At 47.4% G+C, this 24,308-nt stretch overlaps 1 protein-coding gene across 1 annotated transcript; it reads left to right on the forward strand.

Annotated features, from left to right (window-relative positions):
• The first annotated feature begins 267 nt into the window (after positions 1–267).
• Positions 268–18,132, forward strand: LOC131095763 (tetraspanin-36-like). The gene is made up of 7 exons (XM_058043849.1): positions 268–363; positions 11,890–12,081; positions 12,967–13,041; positions 13,499–13,594; positions 14,195–14,347; positions 15,899–15,982; positions 16,812–18,132. The coding sequence occupies exons 1-7, from the start codon at positions 304–306 to the stop codon at positions 16,896–16,898; spliced, it is 747 nt and encodes a 248-aa protein (XP_057899832.1). The 5' UTR covers positions 268–303; the 3' UTR covers positions 16,899–18,132.
• Positions 18,133–24,308: the final 6,176 nt, after the last annotated feature.

Genomic DNA, 24,308 nt, shown 5'->3' on the forward strand with positions numbered 1-24,308 from the left:
CAGGCAGGATGTAGGTGGTGAAACCCCACAGGATGCCTGGTGAGCTTCTCTGTGATATCCCCTTCTAATCACAAAATACAGATAAAACAAAAAAGCACCAAAAAAAATCCCAAACCACGCTGAAGTCACCAAGTAATTTGCTTTGACATTTGTTCCCGGCGCTCCCCACCCCCTGCTTGGAAATCTGCGGGCTCGGCCACGGGGAAACGCGTCCCGTGTGTGGGCCGGGCAGGGCAGGGCCGGGGCGGGCCGCGGGGAGCCGGGGCCGGGGCGGCGGCCGCTCAGCCCCAGAGCTGCGCCAACATGGACTGCGGAGTCATCACCTCCAAGACCGTGCTGCTGCTGCTCAGCCTCGCCTTCTGGGTACGGCGGGGCCGGGGGGGCCGGGGGGTCGGGGTCTGACAGGGGCACACGCTGCTGCCGGGCGATCCCGCCGTCAGCCGGGCGCGGAGCTTGGCCGGGCGCGCTCGTACATTTCTGTAGCAACGCCTGATTACGCGTTTTTAAAGAACAAGGAGATTTAGGGGGTTAAGTTTTTAAGGGGAAAAAAAAAAAAAACAAACAAGGTCAGAGCTTGTTACTTTGTTTTGTTCGTTTTTTTCCTCGTGGCGTGTTTTTAGTGTTCCCGCGTGTTTTAGTAGTGTTTTTAGTTAAAGCAGTCTACAGCCAAGTTTTGTGGTCGAAAGGAAATGAAGCCGCAAGGCGAGGGCATTGTACAAGGGCTCTGCGCCGTATTGGGGGCGAGAAGGCTTTTGGGGAGGAAAACTGCTTAGAACTTTGCTCCAGCTGTGTCCTTGGCGCAGTTACGGCTTTCCAAATCCCTTCCGCGATGGTTATTTACAAGCGAGCGAGGAAATGAGGGTGGATTGTGTACTGTTTAGCCTAACGCCCGTTGTTTGGGGGTGTCGGCGTCGGAGGCTCGTGGCGCGGTGCCTCGGGGCAGTGGCGGCGGGGCTGGTGGCTGTTCAGAAGGGCCGGGGGTGCTCTGGTGACCCGGCTGGGGCATTCCCCCTGCATGGGGAAGTTTGGAAAGCCCCCACCATCGCCACGGACCGCCCTGGCACCTGCGTGCTGCTGCAGGAAGGGCCGTGCCACAGCCCAGGCCTGTCGGGCCGCGGGCTGGGGGCTCACGGCCGCTCTGTAGCACCTGGGTGTTTTCCAGACCGGGCTTTCCCAGGGATGGCCCAGCCTGCCGTGACAGCCGGGGCCTGGGGCTGCTCGGCCGGGCCGGGCTCAGCGCCCCTTGCTCTGGGTGAAGCAGGGGCTCTTCCTCAAGAGAAGGACCAAAGTTTGCCAAAGAGAGAGGCTACGCGAGGGGAGAAAAAAATGAGGCAAAAGAAGGAATCCTGCTCGAATTAATCCCTGGGGCCTCGTGGGGTGTGGTGCCGTTTTGTGAAAACATGACTTGCTGCTGGCTGTGGTGAGGAGCTCGTCCCCTCCATCCTGCGCCTCCTTTATGAGGCCCAGCAGAGTCTATTGCTGCGTGTGCTCCATGCGGCTCCTGAGCCGCTGACACAAAGAGAGCTGCAGCTGAGCCACTGCTGCACACCGGGTGACATGGTGTCACTGTGTCTGCTTGGTTTGTGGCGATTTTCTTTTGGTTTTTTTTTGAAGTAGCCGCAGAGAACATTGCAGCAGCATCCCTCTGTTTGTATGTGGAAAGGCCCTGAGCCTCAGAGCAGGTGTACCTCAGCTTAGCATCATTGCTTGGCTTTTTGGAAGTGAAACAGCCTTATATCCTCCTAGAAATGTCTCTGGTGCTTTTCCTTCTGCTGTAGGAGCACTCTCTAGTTGTGACTGGTGATCTTCTTCCATGGACTGTCAGCAATGATCCTTGTGCACGTCTCTGGCCTCTGAATTTGGGGTGACCCAGAGCAGCCCTTTGGGTTGTTTTTCATCCCAGTAAGAGCAGTGCAGCCTGGTACCTGTGGCATTTAGATGATGCTGCCACCATTATGTGTGGTAATCACATTCCAGCAGCAGAACTGCAAAACCTGGAATTCTGGTTTAGGAGGGTGGAGATGGAGGGACTGATTCTTTTATGCTCCTGCAGAACATTTCTAACAGTCAGGGCTCTGTAAGTACAAGGCTCCAGATGATTGTGAAAACAGGATTTGCCAAGAACATCAGAGCCCTTCTCCAAGGAGTAATTCATGTCCAGACATTGCATGCTGCAGATCTTTCCCAGCTCAGAAGTGATTATGGAAAATAATTCACCTCCTGCGTAGTCAGCAGATGGTGCAGATGTGGCTCTTTGACAGAAGTTATTACTTAAGAATGTCCTAAAAAGGCAAAAAATCCTCTTTTGGCTATCTGATCGTTATCATGCAGAGTGAAGGAAGTCAGATCTTCCACAATGACAAATCAGGCTTCCTAAATGAGGTGAAAAAACAGCTTTTCTCCTAAGCACTCGGCTCAGCATCATTCGTGCAGGTCATTCTGCAGGTCAGGCACCTATGCATAACTCCTCCCAAAAACTCAGTGATTAAAGATTATTTAATTATAAGGTTACCACAGGTGGGTGCTTCAGGCTGTGGGAGTTCTTCCCACCTCCCCTTCTGCTCTTGAGCACCTACCAATTAGGTGCCAGTGAGTGGTAGTTTTGGTGAGTGGGTGCTGGCCTGCTCCAGGTGAAGGCTGGGGATGCAGGTTTATCTCATGGGTCCCAAAAGAGGGAGAGGAAGGGTCAGAGCAGACCACGATGCTCTTGGCAATGTCTTTTGAGGGGGCTCGGCTGGGTGAGATGTGATGGTGCTCCTTTCAAAGGAGAGAGGTGGAATGCTGGGACTCACTTCCTGGTCCAAGGGAAGAAACTGGGAATGTTAAAGCTAGATGGAAGCTTTGTGCTCCAGTATTTCTGTATAATGTGCAGTAAGCACCTTCCAGTCGCTGTTAACCTCAAAGCATCCAGCACCTCGCCCCTGCTCACCTTCAGCTTCACTGTCACTGAGCAGGTCTCTGCCTTCAGAGGGGCTTTGGCATCCCCTGGGGGTCCTGAGGATGAGGAGCTGGACTCCTACCATCCTTGTGGGTCCCCTCCAACGCAAGACATTCTGGTTCATCTCCAGAGGACTGCCTTAGGTGCTCCTGCAGTGAAAATCCTGTTTCCCCAGATTTCCCATTCACTTCTAAGCAAAGGTGGGCACTGCCCCAGCCTCCTTGCTTGACTTGCCCAACAGCAGGGAGAAGCATAAGGGCAAATTCCTGCCTAGGGTGCTTCAGTAGGACCAGGGGATTGGAGAGAGCAGCATTTGATCTGCTGGCAAGAAGTGCAGCCCCCTGCCATGGGCAGGAGCACCTTCCACTAAGAACAGGTTGCTCAAGGAATCACTGTATTGCTGTGGTTCACTCTAAATAATTTTAAGTGATTTGGAGGTATAAAGTTACCCACAAGAAAAATTCCTGCATGTGTGAATGGTTTAAAATCACTCATGCCCATAATGAGTACTTTGGGAATGCTTGCTCTGGAGCCTCAGTCAGAGAGGAATCTGGATACTTCTAATTAACAATGTACTGGATACTTTTAATTAACAATGTATTGAATAGCAAAGGTTTCATTGAGGAAGGGAAGGGGAAGATGGTTGGGAGGGTTCCTTGGGAGTTGGAACCGTGGTGATTTTTAAGGTCCCTTCCAACCCCAGCCATTCTATGATTTCTAGCTCATTTCTGAAGGGTGAGAACAGAGCAGCCACATGATGACATGATGCAGTGGTCACAGGATGGGGCGGATGCCTGGGCACTTTGGCGTGATCCTTTTGAGCATGCCTTGAAAGGGTAAAGTTGATCCTTGTTTAAAATTATTCTCCCCAAAATCAGGAAGCCGAACTGAACTGGCTTTGAGGAAAATGGGCTTTGCTGTATTTTATAGGGCCTCACAGACTAAATTAAAATGAAGGTGCTGTGTGGTCAGCACAGGGGAGGTGTTGGGACAGTGGTGCAGATTCCAGGCAACAACCTCAGCCAGAGGGTCCCTGTGGCTGTGAGGGGACCCTGGATGGCCAGGCTGTGTATCCATCTCTAAAGGCACTTTGGTTCTCTTCAAAGGTTACCAAAACCACAGTTTGACAGGCTGAGAAGGTGGGGGTGTCAGCCTGGAGATGAGGAAGTTGTGTGAAGGCCATGTGAAAATCAGCCTTCCAGTGTCTGACAGGGGCTCAAAGAAACCATGGAGGGATTCTTCATCAGGAGCTGTACTGATGGGAGAATGGCTTCACACTGAAAAGAGGGGAAATTCAAGGTGGATGCCGGGAAGGAATTGTTCCTGTGAGGGTGGTGAGGCACTGACATAGGTTGCCCAGAGAGCAGAAGTGTTCCAGACCAGGTTGGACAGGGCTTGGAGCACCCTGGGACAGTGGAAGGAGTCCCTGCCCATGGCACGGGGTGGAGCTGGGTGAGTTTTGCAGGTCCTTCCAACCCAAACCCTCCTGGGATTCTGTGGTTCCATGTTGTGGAAGTCCATGTGGTAATTACAAGGGCTCAAGAGGTCCCATTTGGTACCTCTGTAGCAAGATTTGGGATTAGCTCTGCTGTGATTTAGGTGCACCTTGGTTTAGTTGCAGCGTCCAGTGTCTGAGCCTGGAGAAGCTGATTGAGAAATTGGGGTGGTTCGGAAGGCAAATATTGAACTACAGGGTGTTTTGTGTCCAGACGGGCTGCTCGGATCCAAAACAGCCTGGCACTGGCTGATAAACCAATCCATGCCCAGCTGAAGCTACACTCCCTGCAAGCTCATGCCCTGCAGTCTGTGTATTTGGGGAGAATACGAGTGAAAATGGGGGTTCTGACAGGTGAAAATGGGTTTCTCCTCTTCCTGGTCCTGTTGCCTCAGTGATTGTGATTAACAGCAGCACCATAGCCCCAAGGCAGGGGATTAAGCATTAGGAACTGGGACAGGATTCCTTGCTTTGCACTTCTGTACAGTGTCTCCGTGAGGACATCCCACCATTTGTGCTTTTTAGGTACATGCTGGCTTTTAGGGAGTGAAAAATAACCTTGGAATTAGGCTTGGAGAACAAAAGGCAGCACGCTAAAACAACTCTCAAGGCAGATATTTACTTAATATAGCCTGAAAACAAGCCCACTACACCCAGAATCCCCTCTGAGTGTGTTGTTTCGCAGCATGTAAACTGCAAGAAAATGTTGGTTTAGGTTTGGCGATTTTTTTCTCCTGAAAGAGAGACATAGGTTTTCAGAGCCTTTTTGCAGCTGCTCATTGTTTTCATTTGAGGAAGAAAAGGAAAAAGCAAGCAATTCCCACCATACTCAGCAAGCAGCCTGAGGTGTGTTTTGAAGGCAGGCTGAAACATGCCCCTCAGCTGTACATCCCAGCTGAATATTTGGGCGTAACAGACCTCGATGAGTTTGCTGTGACTTGGTATAGCTTGGCTCAGAACAGTTGTCTGGGTTCTGTCCCACCTTTGTAGCTCACCTGAGGAAACCGATTTGAAGGTTTTAGTTTGAGGGTAATGACTGCCATGAGATCAGCAGGAATTCTCTCCTGGGGCTGTTGGTGCTGCTGGAAATGAGGGCAGCCTGGTAGGAGCTCACAGCTTTGGTGCTTTTTGCTCCAACCCAAAGCCAGCTCCAGCTTGCTGAATTCAGTATTTTTTATTATTTTGTAAATCAGTGTTTTCACAATGTGAAGATCTGAGGGAACATAGCAGCTTTGTGCACTAACAGGAGACCCCATCCTGCCCCAGCCCTGGCTCCAGCAGCACAAGGAGCTGGAGCTGCTGCAGCCAGTGCAGAGGAGGCCACGGAGCTGCTGCCAGGGCTGGAGCCCCTCTGCTCTGGAGCCAGCCTGGCACAGCTGGGGCTGCTCAGCTGCACCAGAGAAGCTCCAGGGACACCTCAGAGCCCCTGCCAGGGCCTCCAGGGGCTCCAGGAGAGCTGCACAGCCCCCGGGGACAAGGCAGGCAGGGACAGCACCCAGGCAATGGCTCCCACTGCCAGAGGGCAGGCACAGATTCTGGCACATTGGGAATGAGGAATTGCTGGCTGGGAGGGTGGGCAGGCCCTGGCACAGGTATCCTGGCACAGCAGCTTTGCTTGCTCCTCTGTGTCTGTGCTTGCCCCGATGATGCTGTCAGTGCCCAGTGACAAGGCCAGTGAGCACAAGCTGAAGCACAGGATGGTCCCTCTGAACATCAGAAACCTTTTTCAGTGCAAGGGTGACCAAGCTGTCACACTGTCCTGGGTGAAGCCAGAGAACACAAATGTGGCAGTACCTGATTTATCATTTAGAGAAATTAATACCGTCAGCAGGGTAGGAAACAGTACCTGGAGCCAGGAGGTCCCTTCCAGCTGGCAGTATGGAAAAGGCAGAGAAAGTTGTGCACGTGGGATGGGAGGTGCTGAGCTGGGGTCACTCTCATTGCTGGGAGAAAACACCTTTGCCTTGGGCCAAGGCACCCTCAGTTCTGGCAAGTGCCTGGTCCATGTGGCCCAAGGGGGGTTTTAAACTGGTTAAAATGAGGATAAAGCGAAAAAAGCTTTCTCAAAAGTGCTCAGTGTCTTTCTTTTCCTCTAAAACCCTAAGAAAACCTCTTGCTCCCTGAAAATGGAGTAGTGCAGCAGCCAGGGAGGACTTGAAACTGTGGCAGTGAATGGGAAGAATAAATCTTGTAGTACAATAAATCAGCAAGGGAGCCAGGTAGTAATTCTCTTTGCCATGCAAGCTGGCTGTTGGGTAATAAAATACATCATTTATGGAGGAAATGTGCAAAGTCTTTTGAGCAGAAGATTTACCTGTCAAGGTAAATCAAAACCACTTCTTGTACACAGAAAAAAAGCCAAAAAACAAAGACATGGAGTGTCTTCTGTATTAGGGAGAAGATGGACAGCTGTAACTGAGGCCAGTGTTGCTGGGGGCTGATTCTAGATATGGGAGACATGGGGGCAGCACAGTAGTAATAACTGTAATTGGCAAAGTAATAATTAAAGAATAATTGAAGTAACAATTTTCATCTAATTATGCAAAAATACTGGTAAAAAAAAGTGCGATTTGAGCCTTAAAATTAACTCAGGCAGCTCTGTGAGCTGACTTTCTAATGATGAGTTTGGTGGCAGTGGTTCAGAAAGGGTTTGTGGGGATATTCATAGTTCTTCCAGTTTGTATTTGCAGTAGTTTGCTATGGAAGACTGCCTCTCTTACTGTGTCATGAAAAATGGTATTGTTTCTCTTATCTGTCTTTGCCCATAGAAAGTTAATGATATAGGAAAAATCCAGCCAGCCTGAGTTTTGTGCTGTGGTGGATATTAGTGCTGGCCCTGGGAAAGTCCCATTGGACAAAGGAGAAATGTCTGTAAGTCTCATAGCCTCAATTTTTTACTGTACAGAGGCTGCATCTTGCCGGACACACGGGGTGAATTCAGAATTCACCCTGCTCTTAAACTTCTCCTTTGAACCCTCCAGCTTTGTTACTCTGTATTTTTAATTTTCCAGCCTTTTCAAAATAAAGTCTTGTACCAGTTTGCAGTAACAGATCAAGTCATAGAATCAACACTCTGAAATGGGAGGATGCTGGGAGATACCTTTTAAAAAGTACCCCAAATCCTCCAAGCAGCAGACACTGCCTCTAAACATCACAGTTGGTAGTTTGGCTCCTTTGCTGTACCTTATCTGGGTTTGGCAGGGAACAAAGAAGCCTGTGCTGATAACTGTGAACGAACACTAACCTCTGTTCTCAGCCATCACGTAAGGTTGGCTTATGAAAACAGAGAAGTAAAGGTGGAAAAGCACCTGTTCTGCCTCACTGATAGAAAAAAAAAAAACATATATATATATATATGAAACATTTGCATGTATTTCAGAGCAGTGGTATAGAGGAAGCTTTAAGCAGCCCCTTCTATGTCTGTGATTAAGTGGCATGAAGTATTTGCATGGCTAAAAGCCTACTGAACAGGGTAGGGACTTTTGTTCATCAGCAAAGAGTGGAACACAAGGAGGCTTGTTGCATTTTAAAAAATACATAAAATTGGTGTTTTCCAGCAGCTGTCCTGTTCAGCACCAGTGAGACAGTGCAGGGTTCTGTTTCATGGGCGGGAGTGAATATTCACAGTGCTCTGTGTGTGTTATGTGACTGAGAGTCCCCCCGTGTTGTGTTTGTCCTCTGTGCGCCTGCTTCCCTGGCTCAGCTGAGTCTGGAAGGGCTTGGTGAGCCCAAACCTCAGCCTGGGAAAGCCTGCTGACTGTCACAGCTCGGCTTTCTCTCACTCAGCCCCAAGGAGTTCGCTTCTTCACGCTCACATAGTTTTTCTGCTTTCTGTCAAGGGTGTGGGATACGAAAAATTGAGTGATTGTGGCCCTAGGTCCTAGGAGGGTGCGAGCCGCGGGGGCGAGGCAGCAGAGCTGCCCAGCTGTGGAAAGGGGTTTTCTTGCAAAATTTCCTTTTGCCTCATCTCGTCATCTTGTGCTGAGGAAGTGACCAGCACCGCACAGAAGCAGGGGCAGTTTCCTGAGGCTGGTGAGGCAGCAAGGGCAGGGCGGGGTCAGGGGTGGGCGCCGCGCTGGCTGTGGGTGGCCCAGGGGAGCTGCCTGAGTCACCGTGCCAGGGTTTGTGCCCACATTGTGTCAGCCTGCCGGGCACCAGGCCTGGCTGCAAGCACGCTGGCAAGCTGGAGACCAACAAAAATTGTGACAAAATGTGTATTTCTTGGCACAATCCCAGCATCCTTTGTGCCATTTTAGGTGGGTTTGAGGACGTGGCTGACTGATCATGGAAAAGGACGTATTTGGTCTATTCCTCCTCAAAACTAATTGCTCAAACTGGCCTGTGTGTTTGTGGGATTGTTTATTTCTTGAGACCCAGCAGAAACCTAGTCAGACATACTTTGAGATCCATCTTTCACAATGCAAAGGACTTGTCCTTCTAGAGAGGTACATCTTAGTACATCTTCATCTTAGATCTAGAAATGGGCTACAGGTTTTGTGATGTTGAGGTGAAACAAATCCCTTCACCAGATTTTGAATTTGACTTAAATTCTGGAAAGGCTTAAGGGAAGAGTTCTGATTTAAGCTCTGAAGTATTTTTCATCTTTGCTCTCAAAAATTCTCTCTGGGACTCACCTGCAAAAATCAGGGAAGAGGTCATTATCTTTGATGCCTTCTATTCTTGAGTGACCCTGCTCTTCAAGGCTTCAGGATTCTTCCAAATGAATTAAAAACCATGGGTGAAGTTGCAGCAGTATCTGTGGTCATCTTCCTTTAAGTCTTTTCCCAAAGACTTCTGGTTTTGCCTCATTGCTCTTCCTTTTTCTGCTTGGAAGCAGAAGTTTGGAAATTTTAGTAAACTTCTTGCTGGTTGTGCCTGGTCTCTGACCAGAAACAAGGCAATCCTGAGTATTGCAATAAAACCCACTGTGAAAGTGCTTTATATTCAAGGTCCTTGAACTTAACACTAGACCTTCTGCTTTTGTCTTGCAGTCATGGAGCTTTGCTGGTCCTGGCTTTAGAGGCCTTTGTGAATTGGCTTTATAATTTTTTTCTTAATTCTTGGCAGCCTTTTACTTGCAGCAAGGTCTTTCTTAGCTCCCCACAGCCTGGGAGCTTTGTTCTTTAGCATGTCCTGTGCTGCTTCCTTTGTATTGCCTGTTGAGCACACTGGAAATGGATGGAAAATGAAGTATGGATGGAAAATGAAGAATGTTTCTTCACCACGGTGGAGGGAGACCTTAGAAAAGACACTGGAGTGACAGGACAAGGGGGAATGGCTTCCCACTGCCAGAGGGTGGAGTGAGGTGGGATACTGGGGAGGAATCACCGCCCTGTGGTTGTGGTGGTGGTTGTGAGACCCTGGCACAGCTTCCTTTGCCCCTCTGTGACTGTCCTTGCCCAGATGATGCTGTTTCAGAGCAGAGCACAGGTGGACAGACACGTGCGTCCAGCCTTCCATCCAGGCCAGAAATACAGGATACACTTTTTGAGTTGTGCCCCTTCATTCTTTTTGTGCAATCGAAGGCAAAGGGGGATGGAGGTGACGAGTCCCCACCTCCACCTTTACTGTGGCAGCGGCTCTCTGGCCACAGAGAGGAACAAACGACTTTCCCAGAACCATGCCTGGGAAAGGCTGCGAGAAGATCAGAGAAAAGAATGAGAAACCATTCTTATCTTCGCTTGCTGCCCCTGTTGTTGTGAACATGTGGAATGTGTTATGGGGATTTGTTTACCAAAGGGTGTTTTTTTAATTAGCCATGGTGATGGTGTTTGGATTGGAGAAGCAATCAATTCCACCAGTAGAAAACTAGGGTGTAAAAAAGCAATGGGTTTCTTAATAAATTAAATAATCAGCCTTCTGTGAATACATGGAGTCTCTATGTTGATTATTACCCAGCCGGGGGCCCATTGCTGTGACACTTTACTGCTGCTGCCATTCCAAGGACATTTCCTGTCCCACTTTCAGTTCAGGAACAGAGTGTTGAGAGAGAAGGTGAGGCTGCTTCTCCTCAACTCCTCACTCCTGTGGTGAAGTGGGAAGGCAGTGGTGCCCTTTGAGATAAAGTGGTCTCACCCTTTCCCTGCATCCCTAAAAAGGGGTGACAGGAAAAAGTCATGGTCACCCTACACCTGTAGACAGGGAAATAGGAAAGAGATTTCCTTCAAAGAGAGGAAAAATGAAAGGAAGATTTAGCAACCACTTTCATCATTACCATATTTGAAAACCCAGTGCATGTACAAAAGAAAAAAAAACAACCTGAGAATTAGGAATTGGCAATCCTATTCCTTTTCCTGATATCCCACTTTGCAGAGGACCTGCTGTGTCTGAGCCCCAGGGCAGCAGGATCTTGCAGGTCCTGTACTAAATGTCTGGCTTCATCACTTGGTGCATCTGACCCAGTAATTCTGGGGTAGAGACAGCATCCAGGAATGCAGGATTGTGGGACGGGAGCTGTCTGAAACAAAGGATGCTCCTGCACTTGGAGGTAATTGAAGGGCAGGCAGCAGACCTGGCTGGAGGGGAAAGAGCCAAACAAGGTCAAGGAATTAGCCAGTCCCAGCTCCAGCATGAGGAGTGTTTGATTAATTAAAACGTACAGTGCTGGGAAGGTAATGAACTGCTCCAAGGCTGCGTGATGAAATCCTGCTGTGACCCGTTGAAAACAATCTGTCTGGTTTCCCTCAAGTTTCCAGAATGTGAATATCAGGGCTGCTGCATTTTCTTTGTGCTGCAGGATTACAGAGGGTGGATGAGGCATCCTGGCTCTTGAGAGAATTTTTTTGTGCCATCAGTAAGGGCATGGCTGAGCCTTTTGGTGTTGTTTCCAGGGCTATACCCAGTCCAGTGGGTACAAGTCTTTGGTCTCCAGGGCAGCTGCCACTGATGCACTCTACCTTGGCCTCAGTCAGCAAAACACCCTTCTGGGAGAGAGATTATTTTAAAGGCTGCAGAAATCTGTTTCCTGCAGGAAAAGGAGGGACTGTTTTGCTGAGACTAGGTACATTTGGGCCTGCCTTAGTGGTTAATGAGAATGTAAAGAATGAGTTTTTCTCAAAAATAAATTTTAAAAATTTTAAAACCACCACAAAAACCAAAAAAACCAACCATGTGGTGATCTGATTCTCGTTAATGCAGCCTTGGGTGGGATGTAGTGTGAGCTTGACATTCTGCAAAGACATTGATGCAAGTCTACAGACATCAACCTTTCACCTCAGCTCCTGTGGTGCCTTATTATCAAGGGAGTGGAGTAATACAGTGAATTTTGTCTTCTCTGTGTTCAAGTTTGAATGCCTCAATTAGGTAATAGTTTCAGATTCAGCGTTTTTTTCCATCTAGTTCTTTGCACACTGTAGCCATTATTTCTAAAATCTCTATTAGAAAACAATCCACAATTAGTTTCCAGGTCAGAGGCCTAATAAATAGCTGCTAATCCCTTTTCCTTACTGCATTTCAGGCGGCAGCAGCAGGCCTCAGCTATGTCGGGGCGTACGTCATCCACACCTACAAGAGCTACGACAGCTTTCTGCAGGACAAGTACGCCCTGCTGCCGGCCGTGATCATCATTTGCGTGGCCGCGGTGATGTTCATCATCGGCCTGATCGGCTGCTGCGCCACCTTCCGCGAGTCCCGCGTGGGCCTGGGGCTGGTGAGTGTCACCGCGGGTGTCACCTGCCTCCCGCCGGCGCGGGAGGGAGGCGAACAGAGGGAAAGGTCCTGGCGACACGCACTGCTGAGGCACTGCTGGCTTGTGCGAGTCGCTTTGAGCTGGGATGCTCTGGTCTGCCCCAGCTGGCTCAGGGAAGATGAGTGCGGGAGCAGCAAGTTTTGAGGAGTGAGGTGGTGAAGGAGCAGGAGGAAATACGAGTTTCTAAGCAAGCAAGCAAACCAGATGTGTATCAGTCTTTCTGCAGGCTTTAAGCCTCGTGCCTTGACTGCTCACAGAATTACTTTTAAAAATCCAGACAGGTTCACTTAGAGTAGCTTCATGCCCTGAGTGCAATGTGAGCCCAACAGGGAGTGCACAATGTACCTGACTCGGCTGCTGGTTTATCTGTGTGAGAGCTGGTTTATCTGAGAGAGATCTGTGTCCCCTTTGACATCCACCTTGTCAAGTGTTCCACAGGCTCTTCACACAGGTCACACACCGTGGCAGTGCTCAGCATCAGGCACAGAGCCCGTGGAGCCACAGTCATCGTCCCAGCCACGCACAGCAATCCCCAAAACATTTGGGTTGGACAGGACCTTAAAGCTCATCCAGTTCCAACCCCTTTTCCATAGGCAGGGACAGCTTCCACTAGACCAATCAATGCAACCAGGTTGCTCCAAACCCTGTCCAACCTGGCCTTGAACAATTCCAGGGGTGAGGCAGCCACAGCTTCTTCTATTCTAAATTATATTCTGGTAACTATTTTGATTGGAGAGGCAATAAGAGATAACAATAACTTACTGCTGTAAAGTAATGTGAAGTGTATTGTGCAGTTGAATTCAAGTGCTGTGGGATTTTCTCTTACAGTCTCATTTTTATTTTCAGTTCTTGGCCATTATCCTGGTTATCTTCATTGCAGAAGTGTCCGCTTTTGTCTTTGGATTTGTTTACAGAGAAAAGGTAAATTAAGAATTTTTAGCATCTCTGTCCCAACATAAAAGTAAAGAACAGATCTCACATTGTTTGATCATTCCAATTTATCTGGGTTGTTTGTTTTTTTTTTACTTCATCCCCTGTCCTGCAACCTGCAGAGCAAATGGGAATGGGGATGTCTTTTCTGGAAACATAGTGAATATATAAAGTACCTGGCAGATATCACAACAGTCTCTGAGTTGGATTAAACAGTTGTTGATGCTCTCAAAGGAAGGCTTTTCCATCAAGGGCAGCAAGCTTCTACCCAGGAACATGATTCTGGCTAAGGGCCACCTGAATTCTGTCTAAAACATTGCTTGATTTTTCTTATTTCTTATTTTCCCCCTTGACTTATTTGAGATACAGATCTTTTGCAGTTTCCACCAGATAAAATGTTCAGCTCTCACATTAAAATCATCTGCATTGTTTTTCTCTGTCTAAACAGGTAAAAACTGATGTGCAAGGTACAATGCGCTCCATCTTTGAGAAGTATGATGGCCAAAACCCAGAGTCTAGGGTTGTGGATTACTTGCAAGAACAGGTAAGAAAATATTTAAGCATTGTTTGGAAAACAATGTTTTGGTCCTAAACAAGGAATTTAGGCTGGGAAAGGTGGGGAGAGGATGAGTGGGGCGGTATCCTGGAGCCTGGCTCTGTGTTTAGCATCCAATTCTCCAAGGCAGCTGAGGGTGCTCCTCGCTTTGCAGAGCTGGTGTGTCCAGGCTGTGGGTGTGACATTCATGCAGGCAGGGATGTGGCTGATGTGAATGACATTTGCATCACAGCAAATAAGTGCATAGGAATAGCTGCTGCTGAGAGCACCACACCATAAAATAGTGAGATGATGGAAGATTCTGCCCTTCAACTTGTCACCTTCCTGTTGGAGCTTTCACAAAGAATAAACTAAGAGGGACATGATAATGTATGGAGATTGATTTATTACATTTGTGATTGTTTTCCTGAAGCACCGCTGCTTGTAAATCTGCTGCAAGCTACTGGCAGCTCTGGCTATGCCTAAGAGAAGTTTAACTCACCACCAGCATTCATATATATGAACATATATATATATAATGTAACTAGTAATACACATGTATAATGCTATGTAACAGTAACTGCTGTGTCACTGTCCTGTGTTTGGTAGCTTCACTGCTGCGGGGTTAAGAACTACAGCGACTGGACCACCAGCCAGTGGTTTAATTCCACTGGGAACAACAGTGTTCCTCAGAGCTGCTGCCAGCAAGAGGCCAAGAACTGCACGGGGCACCTGGATCAGCCACAGGAACTCAACACACGGGTGAGGATGAGGGGCTCGGGGTCACACCTGGGCCGTGTTCATTTTCAGCTGTGGAAGCGAAGGGAGACCACCCATCCTTTGATCAGCATCGAACTCCGATTTATTGATCCAACATGCACATTTTATAACTATGTTAATTAAGCTCATGCATAATGCAAAACCCGAGCTCATCATTGGTTACAGATTAAACATCAACCCCTCCTTTTGTTTTCAATACCTGTGGTTTGTTATTGAGACCAAGACTTGTTTTTCTCATCCTGTTATGAACGGTTCTCAAGGCCTCCATGTTTGTCACTCTGCTTTGCCATCACTATCCAAGGACAAGGTATTTACTTGTTATTAAAAACCAAGCCTGAGAATTCTGCTGTTCACAGAAACATGCTTGAGAATTTTGTTGTTTACAAGAACAGGCTTGAGAATTTGCTGCTTACAGCTGCCTTTTACTTTTTAACCAGCTGTATGTGATTATGGCATGTCTGAACAAAACTCTATAAGCCATGTCTGAGCAAATTTCTCCAACAAATTCCCCCTTTTTTCTTTTATGGACAAGGAGGTCAGTCTGCTAGGGTTTTTCTATTATTCTACTGACCATATCTTGAATACAATTAAAAATACAAGGTAAAATAAGTAAAAGCATTTAAAAGCACACTCAGTATCTCTATATTCAGCCAGGTGGAACTGTGGAGAGAAGCACGCCAGGCACAGTTTAGGGATATAGCTGTAGTTGTTTAAATAGATCTGGGGCAGGGAAACAACTCATCTGGGATTGACTACACTGAATCTGGAGGATGATAATGCTCTGAGGGCTGGAGCTCCTCTTCCCTGGAGCCAGCCTGGCACAGCTGGGGCTGTTCAGCTGCACCAGAGAAGCTCCAGGGACACCTCAGAGCCCCTGCCAGGGCCTCAAGGTTGCCTGTAAGGAAGATGAGGTCAATCATTTTAGCAGGGCCTGTTGCAACAGGACAAGGGGTAATGGTTTTAAGCTAGAAGAAGATCAGTGTAGATCAGATATGAGGATAGGCAGGCCCTGGCCCAGGGTGCCCAGAGCAGCTGTGGCTGCCCCTGGATCCCTGGCAGTGCCCCAGACCAGGCTGGATGGGGCTGGGAGCAGCCTGGGACAGTGGGAGGTGTCCCTGCCCATGGCAGGGGAAGCCTGAATGATCTTGTAAAGTCCCTTCCAACCCAAACACTCTATGATTCCAAATGCCATACTGCGTTCTCCAGTCTAGGGCACAAAGCCCTAAGCTGACTTTCATAGATCATATTGATGGCCATTCTGTCTCTGAGTTTTGGGCACTTGTTTAAATGACCAGAGCCAGAGGAAATTCAGACACAGCCATGTCAGTAAATTGCAGTTTGTCAGTGCCTCTCCTCACGCAGGAGGAAATAAGCCACCAGGTCTGGAAGACAAGAATGGAGTTCCTCAGACCTGCAGTGTGGATTAGACAGGCCTTACCAGGCCCTGCTGCCTTGGGAGAGCTGGGGGGAATAATAAAAACTTCCTGCTGGATGAACACCTTTTAACATGTTTTTACCTCTCTTTCATGGCAGGGCTGTGCTCAGGAACTGGAGTCTGGGCTGCAGAGCGTTATCAGCTATGCCATGCTTGTAATCCTGGGGTTTGCCATCATAAAGGTAAACACTCCTGTCTCTTCCCTCATGGAAAATAGTACTGTTTGCCCTTGGATCTCAGGTCTTCTTCATCTTCACTGTCCTAACAGCCTACAGCTTTCTTCTGCCTCTGGAGCAGACTCAGTCCTCTGTTCCTCAGTTGTGTTTTTCCCACTGTCTCCATTTCATCTGCCTCACAATGATGGGAGGGATTCAAAAAGTAGTAGACAATTTAGGATGGAAATTCACTGTGGAATCCATTTTATCATAGTCACAGAATCCCGGGATTGTTTGGGTGCTAAGGGACCTTAAAGCCCATCCAGTGCCACCCCCTGCCATGAGCAGGGACAGCTCCCACTGTCCCAGGCTGCTCCAAGCCCCATCCAGCCTGGCCTGGGGCACTGCCAGGGATCCAGGGGCAGCCACAGCTGCTCTGGGCACCCTGGGCCAGGGCCTGCCCACCCTCCCAGCCAGCAATTCCTAATTCCCAATAGCCCACCTAACCCTGCCTTTCCTAGTGGAAAGCCTTTCCTGTCACTCCTTGTCCAAAGGTGTGCTTAAATAGTTTGGAGAACTCATCCCCAAACAATCCTAGCCTTTCACTGAAATTTTCCCCATGGCAAGATAAATATTAATTAATGTGAATGTACTGATTAATGGAACAAACCAGAGAGGAAACACTCCAGGCCGGAACTATTACTGGGAATTGGTATGCAAAAATAGCACTTTATGCAGATGTATTTTTAAATGAGTTTTTTCCATATAATGAAGTCATCCGCTGTGTAGGTGTTTAGTCTGACAACTGAAACAAACACAGCAGGACTTAGTCCCTTGTGCACTCCCTCTTTTCCAGTTCTTCGGCATGCTGAGTGTCTGTGTGCTTACTTGCAAGAAGGAAGAAAGTGGGTATCAGCCTCTTAACTCATGGGTGTTTGCCTAATAAACCGAGTACAACCTTGCTTCCTGACGATGAAACTGACTTGTGATCACACCACAGCTTTCTGAAATGTTATGCTAAGTTTGGACCTGTGACTACTGATAGTACTAGGTGGTGCAGTAGGCTCCAGAAAGAAACTTTCTTCTGACCTTTTTTCCTCTGCCCCAAAAACATGCAGCAGAAACTTTATCTTTTAATCAACAAAATGATGGAGACCTCAGGAGGGGTTTCAGTTGCCTGCACAAACCTCAGATCACTCCCCTGATGTGGTTTAAACAATAAAAGAAACTTCTGAATGCCAGGTTTAAATACTTTTCATAGGCATGGGGATTGGTAGTATAGTTTTTTCTATGTCTGATTGTGCAGTTTCAGATTTTTTTCCCCTTTCGTATGTCACATGTTGTAATTCTGTTTACTGCAGAGGTTGTTAGTGCAAGACAACCCCGCGCCTAAAGTCTAGAAGAAGCATTTGTGTGGTTGTTTGGAGCAGCTAGCAAAGATGAAAAACCCCAGGTTTTGAGCTTTTGGGCTCAGAACGCTCTCTTTGGTTTGTTTCTAATCTCTTAATTATTGACATTAAAAATTCCTTATGAAGCTGGGCTTTTGAACATTTTCCTCCTCCTTTTTCTATGGTTTGCCTGGGGGAATTAGTGCCACGTTTCCACCCTGACCATGTTTTTCTGCTAAAATACTAAGAAGATACAATCTTGTACTAAGCAATTTCAATAATATGCTGTAGCACTGCTTTTGTACATTTCTGTTCTCCTTAGTTCTGCTGGACACAGATTGGATTGTATCCCTGCTTTAACACAGTCCTTCTTTAACTCGTTTTTATGTTAATCTATTTATAAGCTTTTCAGAATTTTGGGGATAGAGAACAGAGGGAACTGTGAGCTTTTATGTATCAGGGAATTGTGGAAAAGCAAGACATTCTGCTGATTCGTTCCTTGGAGAGATAAGCAGCCTGTCCTCAGTAAAATAAACCCTTATATTTGTGGCTAAAAAGAAAAAAAAAAAAAAAAAAGCTAAAAAGGAAAAAAAAAAAAAGGGATCAGTTAGTGTAAACTGTTTAATTATCTCCATCCCTACCGCAAGAGAAAAAAAAAAAAGCAGCAACGGGTGACAATGTCCTATAGAAGACACACCAGCATGAGCATATGTATGTAGAAAACTGATTTTTTTATTGAGGGCTTTGTCTTCTGTTAAATGCTGAAATAAACTGAATTTATACAACCAAGTAATAAATAGTGAGGCGGTTGTTGGTCGACGCTATCACAATTCTCTGGAGGGAGTAAAGTCCTCAGGGCCGGAACCAGAGCGGGAGGCTGAGGGCGCTGCCTCAGAGAGGTCCCGGCCGGCTCCCTCGGCAATCCCTTCTTTCCCCCCACCCTCAGCCGTCCTGCCTTCCATTCCCGCAGCGTTCAGCGATCCCGGCTCCTTCTCACCCGGCTCCGCTCAGCAATTCCGCCTTTCGTTCCCGCTCTCCTCAGCGATCCCGCCTCCCTTCGCGCCCGGCTCTCCTCAGCGACCCGGTCTCCCTTACTGCCTCCCCTAGCGATCCCGCTTTCCCTTCCCGTTCCCCTTAGCAATTCCGCCCTTCCTTCCGTTCCCCTCAGCAATCCCGGCTCCACTCAGCAATCATGCCTTCCGCCCTTCTTTGGCGCTCTCCTCGGTGATCCCGCCTCTCTTCCCCCCTCCTGGCCTTCCTGCCCTGCTTCCCTCAGCAGCCTTCACTTTCCACCCTACCCTTCCCTTCCCTTCCCGCTGTCCTTTATGACTTTCCGGTTTTTTCTCGCCTTTGGTTAACGTAACTTATGTGAAATTACTTGTAAGAGAGGAGTTTGCCTAGTGAAGGAAAGAGCCTGTTTCAAGCCGTGCGTTAAGATTACATCACCCAAATAAATGTGCATTAGGTGGGCGGAGAATATGCAGTAAGCGGGCGTGTTCGTGTGAATTTTACTGTATAACAGATATAACTTTTTACCCCCTGGCAAGCTGATTAGTTAGAACGTCCTCCTCGCACGCTGTGCTGAATAAACAATGTCTTGTTTCTAAGGTGAACTCTGTGTCTTTGTTCACAGAGCTCCTAAAAACGATAGCTTCCACACTCCTGCTCCCTCCAGAGCTCCCGCCTCACGCCCTTCCTCCTAGCCCCCCCAGACTCCCAGAATTATAGTCAAAGGCTGGAAAACACCTCCGAGATCGTGCCGAACCCCTGACTGATCCCCTTTTGTAACCCAGACCACAGCATCGAGTGCCACGTCCAGGCTTTCCTTGAACACCTCCAGATGAGGACTCCAAACCTCCCCGTGCAGTCCCTTCCAATGGCCAGAACGCCCTTTCCATGAAGAAATTCCTCCTGAAGTCCAACCTGAGCCTCCCACGCCACAGCTTGAGACCATATCCCCTTGTCCTATCACTAGCAGCCTGGGAAAAGAGACGGAGCCTCACCTGGCCCACAACCTGCTTTACAGTACCCAGCATTCCGCCCGGCTTTCCCTCAGCGCTCCCGCCCCCCCGCCCGGCTTTCCCTCAGCGCTGCTCCCGCTCCGCCCTTTCCGCCCGCCCTCAGCGCGGCCCTCAGCGCGCACGCGCCGTGCCCGCCCTCCCCAACGCCCGCCCGCGCGCGGCAGATTTAAACCGGGGCTCCGCTGGGGCCTGGCAAAACTTGAGGAGCAACGTCCGCTGCTGGAGGCACACAGGTGAGCTCGATCCCTTCAGGGTATCCCGATCCGCCTCGGCGTTCCGCGCGGGTACGGAGGGTGGAGGAGGCGGCAGGTCTCTAAGAACGGGTTTAATAAGCGCGGTAGTTGATAGTATTTTAAGCCAAAAGAGAAATAACGAAGTTTTAAAAGTTTCCAAGTGTGAGCCGCCGGAGGGAGCTGTGTGAGCGCTCAGCGCCGGGCCACAGTGTTAAATGCGGGGGTTTGTCGCATTGTATAATTTTTTCTTTTAATCAATTCCTGTCTATAAGAGGGTTAAAAATTCTATTATTATAGACAATATAGTAATCGATATATAATGCTCTTTTTGATGCCTCCAGACTTCACTAATAACTCTGCTAACGCTTTTTTTTTTTTCTTTGCTTAATTATGTTTTTAAAAAAACACACCTCTTTAAACATCAATCATCTGATGTAGTCTCCCTGAGAGAGTCTTCTAAAACTGCCTCACATAAGCCAGATATTTCTTGGTTTTTGCAGTAAATTCCAGCTCCTTTTTTACTGCACACTTCAATGTAATAAGGATGCTCCTGGTCTCGTGAGGAATCGCTGCACTGATATCACACTGCATTTATGTCCAAAGTTCTGCGAAAATTATTGCCTTGTCTAGTGCCCCTTTATGCTTCCTTTCTTGCCTTCAATTTAGATAAAAAAGATAAAAAATAATTACTCCATTTACTGTTTCATTTATGTTCCTTTTGCTTCTGTGACAGATCGGTGTCTTTCTAAAAATTCTGCTTTTGTAGGCAATGTTTCCGACTCGGGTCTTTGTTAAATTCCTACTTTCATTTTTGTTCCCCCTCAGTGTACTTATAAAGGATATGGCGTCCTCAAGATTAGAAGATTTATGCCTCCACATCGATAAGAAAATTTCGGATATTAAAAAGTATCTCTTATTTAGATACATAGGTAAACAAGAGCAGCAGTGGCGTTTGGCTTGCACTTCACTCCAGGAAAGACCCTGAGGGGCTGGAGCTGGGGAAGGGGCTGGAGCCTCAGGAGGGGCTGAGGGAGCTGGGAAGGGGCTGAGCCTGGAGCAAAGGAGGCTCAGGGGGGCCCTTGTGGCTCTGCACAGCTCCTGACAGGAGGGGACAGCCGGGGGGGGGGTCGGGCTGTGCTCCAGGGAACAGGGACAGGAGCAGAGGGAGCGGCCTCAGGGTGGGCATGGGCAGGCTCACGGTGGGCACAGCAGGAATTTCCCCATAGAAAGGGAGGTCAGGAATCCACCCAGGGAGATGGTGGAATCCCGAAGGGATTTCAAAGCCATGTGGCTGTGACACTTGGGACACAGGTTAGTGGTGGCCTTGACAGTGCTCTGGGGGATTAGTTGGACCTGGTCTTTGAGGGCTTTTCCAAGCTAAGTGATTCCATGAACTCTGTTGGCTGTGTGGAGTACAAGGCTGACAGTTTGGTTTGCTGCTTGTCCTGGATGGATATGGTGGCTGAGGAGCAGGGAGTTAGATAATCACTGCTTGTGAAGGGGAGGAATATTGGAATTTGTTTTTTTCTTGGAGACCTTGTAGCTTAATATTCTCTCTTTTACAGGCAAGAATGATTCTTGGAAGCCTATGGTCCGTAAAATGCATAATGAGGTTGCCTGTATACATCATCTCCTGCGTGAAATGGAAAAAGAGGTTAAAAACCAGGAAAGACTGAATGATGCCCTCAAAGTAATTTTTTTCTTTTCCTGTTCATAAAATACTGAAAGATTCAAAGAAGTCTTTGATACGTATGTCACTTTTTCCCCTAGATTCTTAGTGATGTTGGGGTGCATGTGCTTACAGGAGAAACTGGGGCTTGGAACAGGCTTGCTGGCGGTTTGTCAAGCAGTTCTCCAGAGCAATGAACATTAAAAAATTGTATTTTTCAATTGTATTTATCATAGAATTGTAGAATGGTTTGAATCAGAAGGAGCCTTAAAGCTCCTCCAGTCCAGCCCTTGCCATGGGCAGGCACACCTCCCACTGTCCCAGGCTGCTCCAAGCCCCATCCAGCCTGGCCTGGGACACTGCCAGGGATCCAGGGGCAGCCACAGCTGCTCTGGGCACCCTGGGCCAGGGAAGAATTTATTCTTAATATCTAATCTAAGCCTACCTTCCTTCATCCTAAGGGCATTAAAATCATGTGTTTATCACTGGCCTTGAAAACATGTCTTTATCATAATAGATACGGTGATCTAAAGAGCAGTTCTACTTAGGCATCTTTGCAATAGCTGCACAAAGTATTCAATTAGAATATTTGTCTGGTTTTCTACTGTATGTTCACGGTGCTTTTGTTAAGTCTTTTGTGGAAATGTTATCTGGGGAATGGAGGTGAGTTTACCACAGTATCTCATCTTCACCACCACCATTCCCCAATCAGACCTTGCTCAGGGTGTATTGCTAAAGTTCCTTTTACCTGCTCAAATTTCTCTAATATTCTGAGGGCAAGGACAGACACTTCTTCCTTTGTATCTTTACTAGTTTTCCTGGGGAAATTATGGGATAAGGAGGTAAGATGGTGGGGAGAAAACAAAGACATCTATTTAAAAAGCTGAAAATTAATTTACTATCACCCTAATTTTACATGCTTGGTGTTAGTAGGATGAGATTTCTGATACAGTCTGATATCAATTTCAGGAGATGCAGAAGAATGCTGAGAGAAATCAGAAGACAGCAGAGCACCTCCTTGAACACGTTCCACGCTGTCTGCCCATGCCCCAGAGCAGGTATGTGGTACCTGAGCCCAGGGGATCTGGGCTGCTCCTGGCACTGTGCAGCTGCAGCGCTGTACAGCTGTGCTCCTTTCACTCCACGTTAACTGGGGAACTCTGGGAGCCAAAGTTGTTGTGTCTGTTGATTCTGGAGTTGGATCTCACCAAGGCTTGTGCTAGCACCCCAGCAAATCTGTCAGATCAAGCCTGTAAAATCCCAGGTTGTTCCAAAGGGAGCTTCCAGGGACAGGTGTGATGTAGTAGAAAGCAAGCGCTTCTCTGAGTCTGGGCATTCCTTCCTTTAGAATCACAAACACACCACTTTTGTAACTGCAGTGCCTACTCATTAAAGGGTTAGTCGCTCAAATGCTGGGTCACTAGAAGTGAAGTTCACCACTGCCCTTCCAAATACAATTCAAAATCAAAAATCCTCTAACTCAGTTGTCTTTCTGAAGGACTTTGAATTTTGTTTGTGGGAGTTTTGTTCTCTTTTCCCTACAAGAGTCCTGCATTTATTTCAGCTAGCTTGCCTTGGAGAGGGCTGTGGTAAGAAGCTTTTCAGAGTCAAGTAGCTTAAGTGTGTGAAAATGACAAGTATGTGAATTAACAGTTTCAACAGAATTAATGATACTTGGAAGGCTTCTAAGACATTTCAACTCTGTGTTTCTCATCTCTTTCTCCATCTTTTGGAGCTGCTTTTTTTTATAGAGTATTATTGGTGTGTGTCAGGTGGGGTCACTTGCAGAGTGACCCTCATTATCTGGGGGTCCCAGGTTTTCTTTCCCACCTTGTGGCTTGTCAGGAGGCAATACATTAGTTTGAACTCAGTGCTTCCAGTATGTGCCCTGAATCAACCAGCTTCACTTGGTCTGGCTCCTCATGCCAGAGAAACCTGTCTCAAAACATGACAGACATATTCCAGCAAAGTAAAAGGTTAAATGTGTAGAAAAAGGGTTCTAAAAGAGAAAAATAAATGGTAATTTCTGTTGGTGTGTGGCAGTAGGGTCATTGGTGTAGGTATTGTATTGAAATTGTTCTTAGCTGGTGAACAGATGACTATTCTTATTCTTACTCTTTAGAGATGAAGCCCTCAGTTTAGGAAATAGCCTCTCAAAATGTCTCTAGGGGTGATGTGTTTCTTTTCGATTTAGATGTTGCTGTTTTGTGTGTGTGTGTGTAAGAATTGAAGTTTTTCAGAAATTACCACTTGGGTTCTGCCTTCCTGTCATAACTTACTTTCTTATTGTGGGAAATCTTTTGTCTTAATTTTGTGTTAGCTCCTGGAAATTGTTTAGATGTAAAGGAGGCTTGTTCAGTGATTGCGCCACTTCTGACACCAAAAGATTTTTTGGGATGTTATTTCCCTTACAGTCTTGTCCTGCTTGTGATTAGGAAGTTAATATGACTTTAGCCAGTTCTTCCCGTTCTAGAGAGAACTGCAGTATGTAAAACCAACCGAGTTTTTCTGATAATTTTCTACAGATTGTGCTCAGCCAGCTCACAGCTGCTGTTCTGTCAGTGTCAGTTTGTTGCTGGTTTTTCTTGAGTAATAATACATTGTGTGATGATGCCATTTGTCAAAACACACTTTCTTCTTTTTTCCCCGTATTGTCACTTCTTGATATTCACTCTGTTGTGCAGCAGAGGGTCAAGGAAGTGTAAGGGACATAATTGTTCAAAACCCACTGTATCAGTGTAAATATGTTTTCAGGCCTCTTCCCCAAACCTTCCTCTCCTTTCTGTCCCTGGGGCTGTGGATATTAATGTTGAGTGATTTTTGTGAGATAATGCAGAAAGCAGAGAAGCACTTGAATGCTGGTGAGACAGGCCTTGAAGTCCCTGGGAAAATGAAAACACCCACACAGAGAAACTCAGCAATTCATGGCTTTAGCTACTGTTTCTCTCCTATATCCTTGGGTTTTCTGTTCTTGTTCACCAGAGGAATCTCACTGAAATAAAAAGCAAGTTCAATATCTCTCATGCTCTTTGTATTCCCTGC

This window comes from Melospiza georgiana, chromosome Z, assembly GCF_028018845.1.
Source record: "Melospiza georgiana isolate bMelGeo1 chromosome Z, bMelGeo1.pri, whole genome shotgun sequence".
In the NCBI taxonomy this organism is placed as follows: Eukaryota; Metazoa; Chordata; class Aves; order Passeriformes; family Passerellidae; genus Melospiza; species Melospiza georgiana.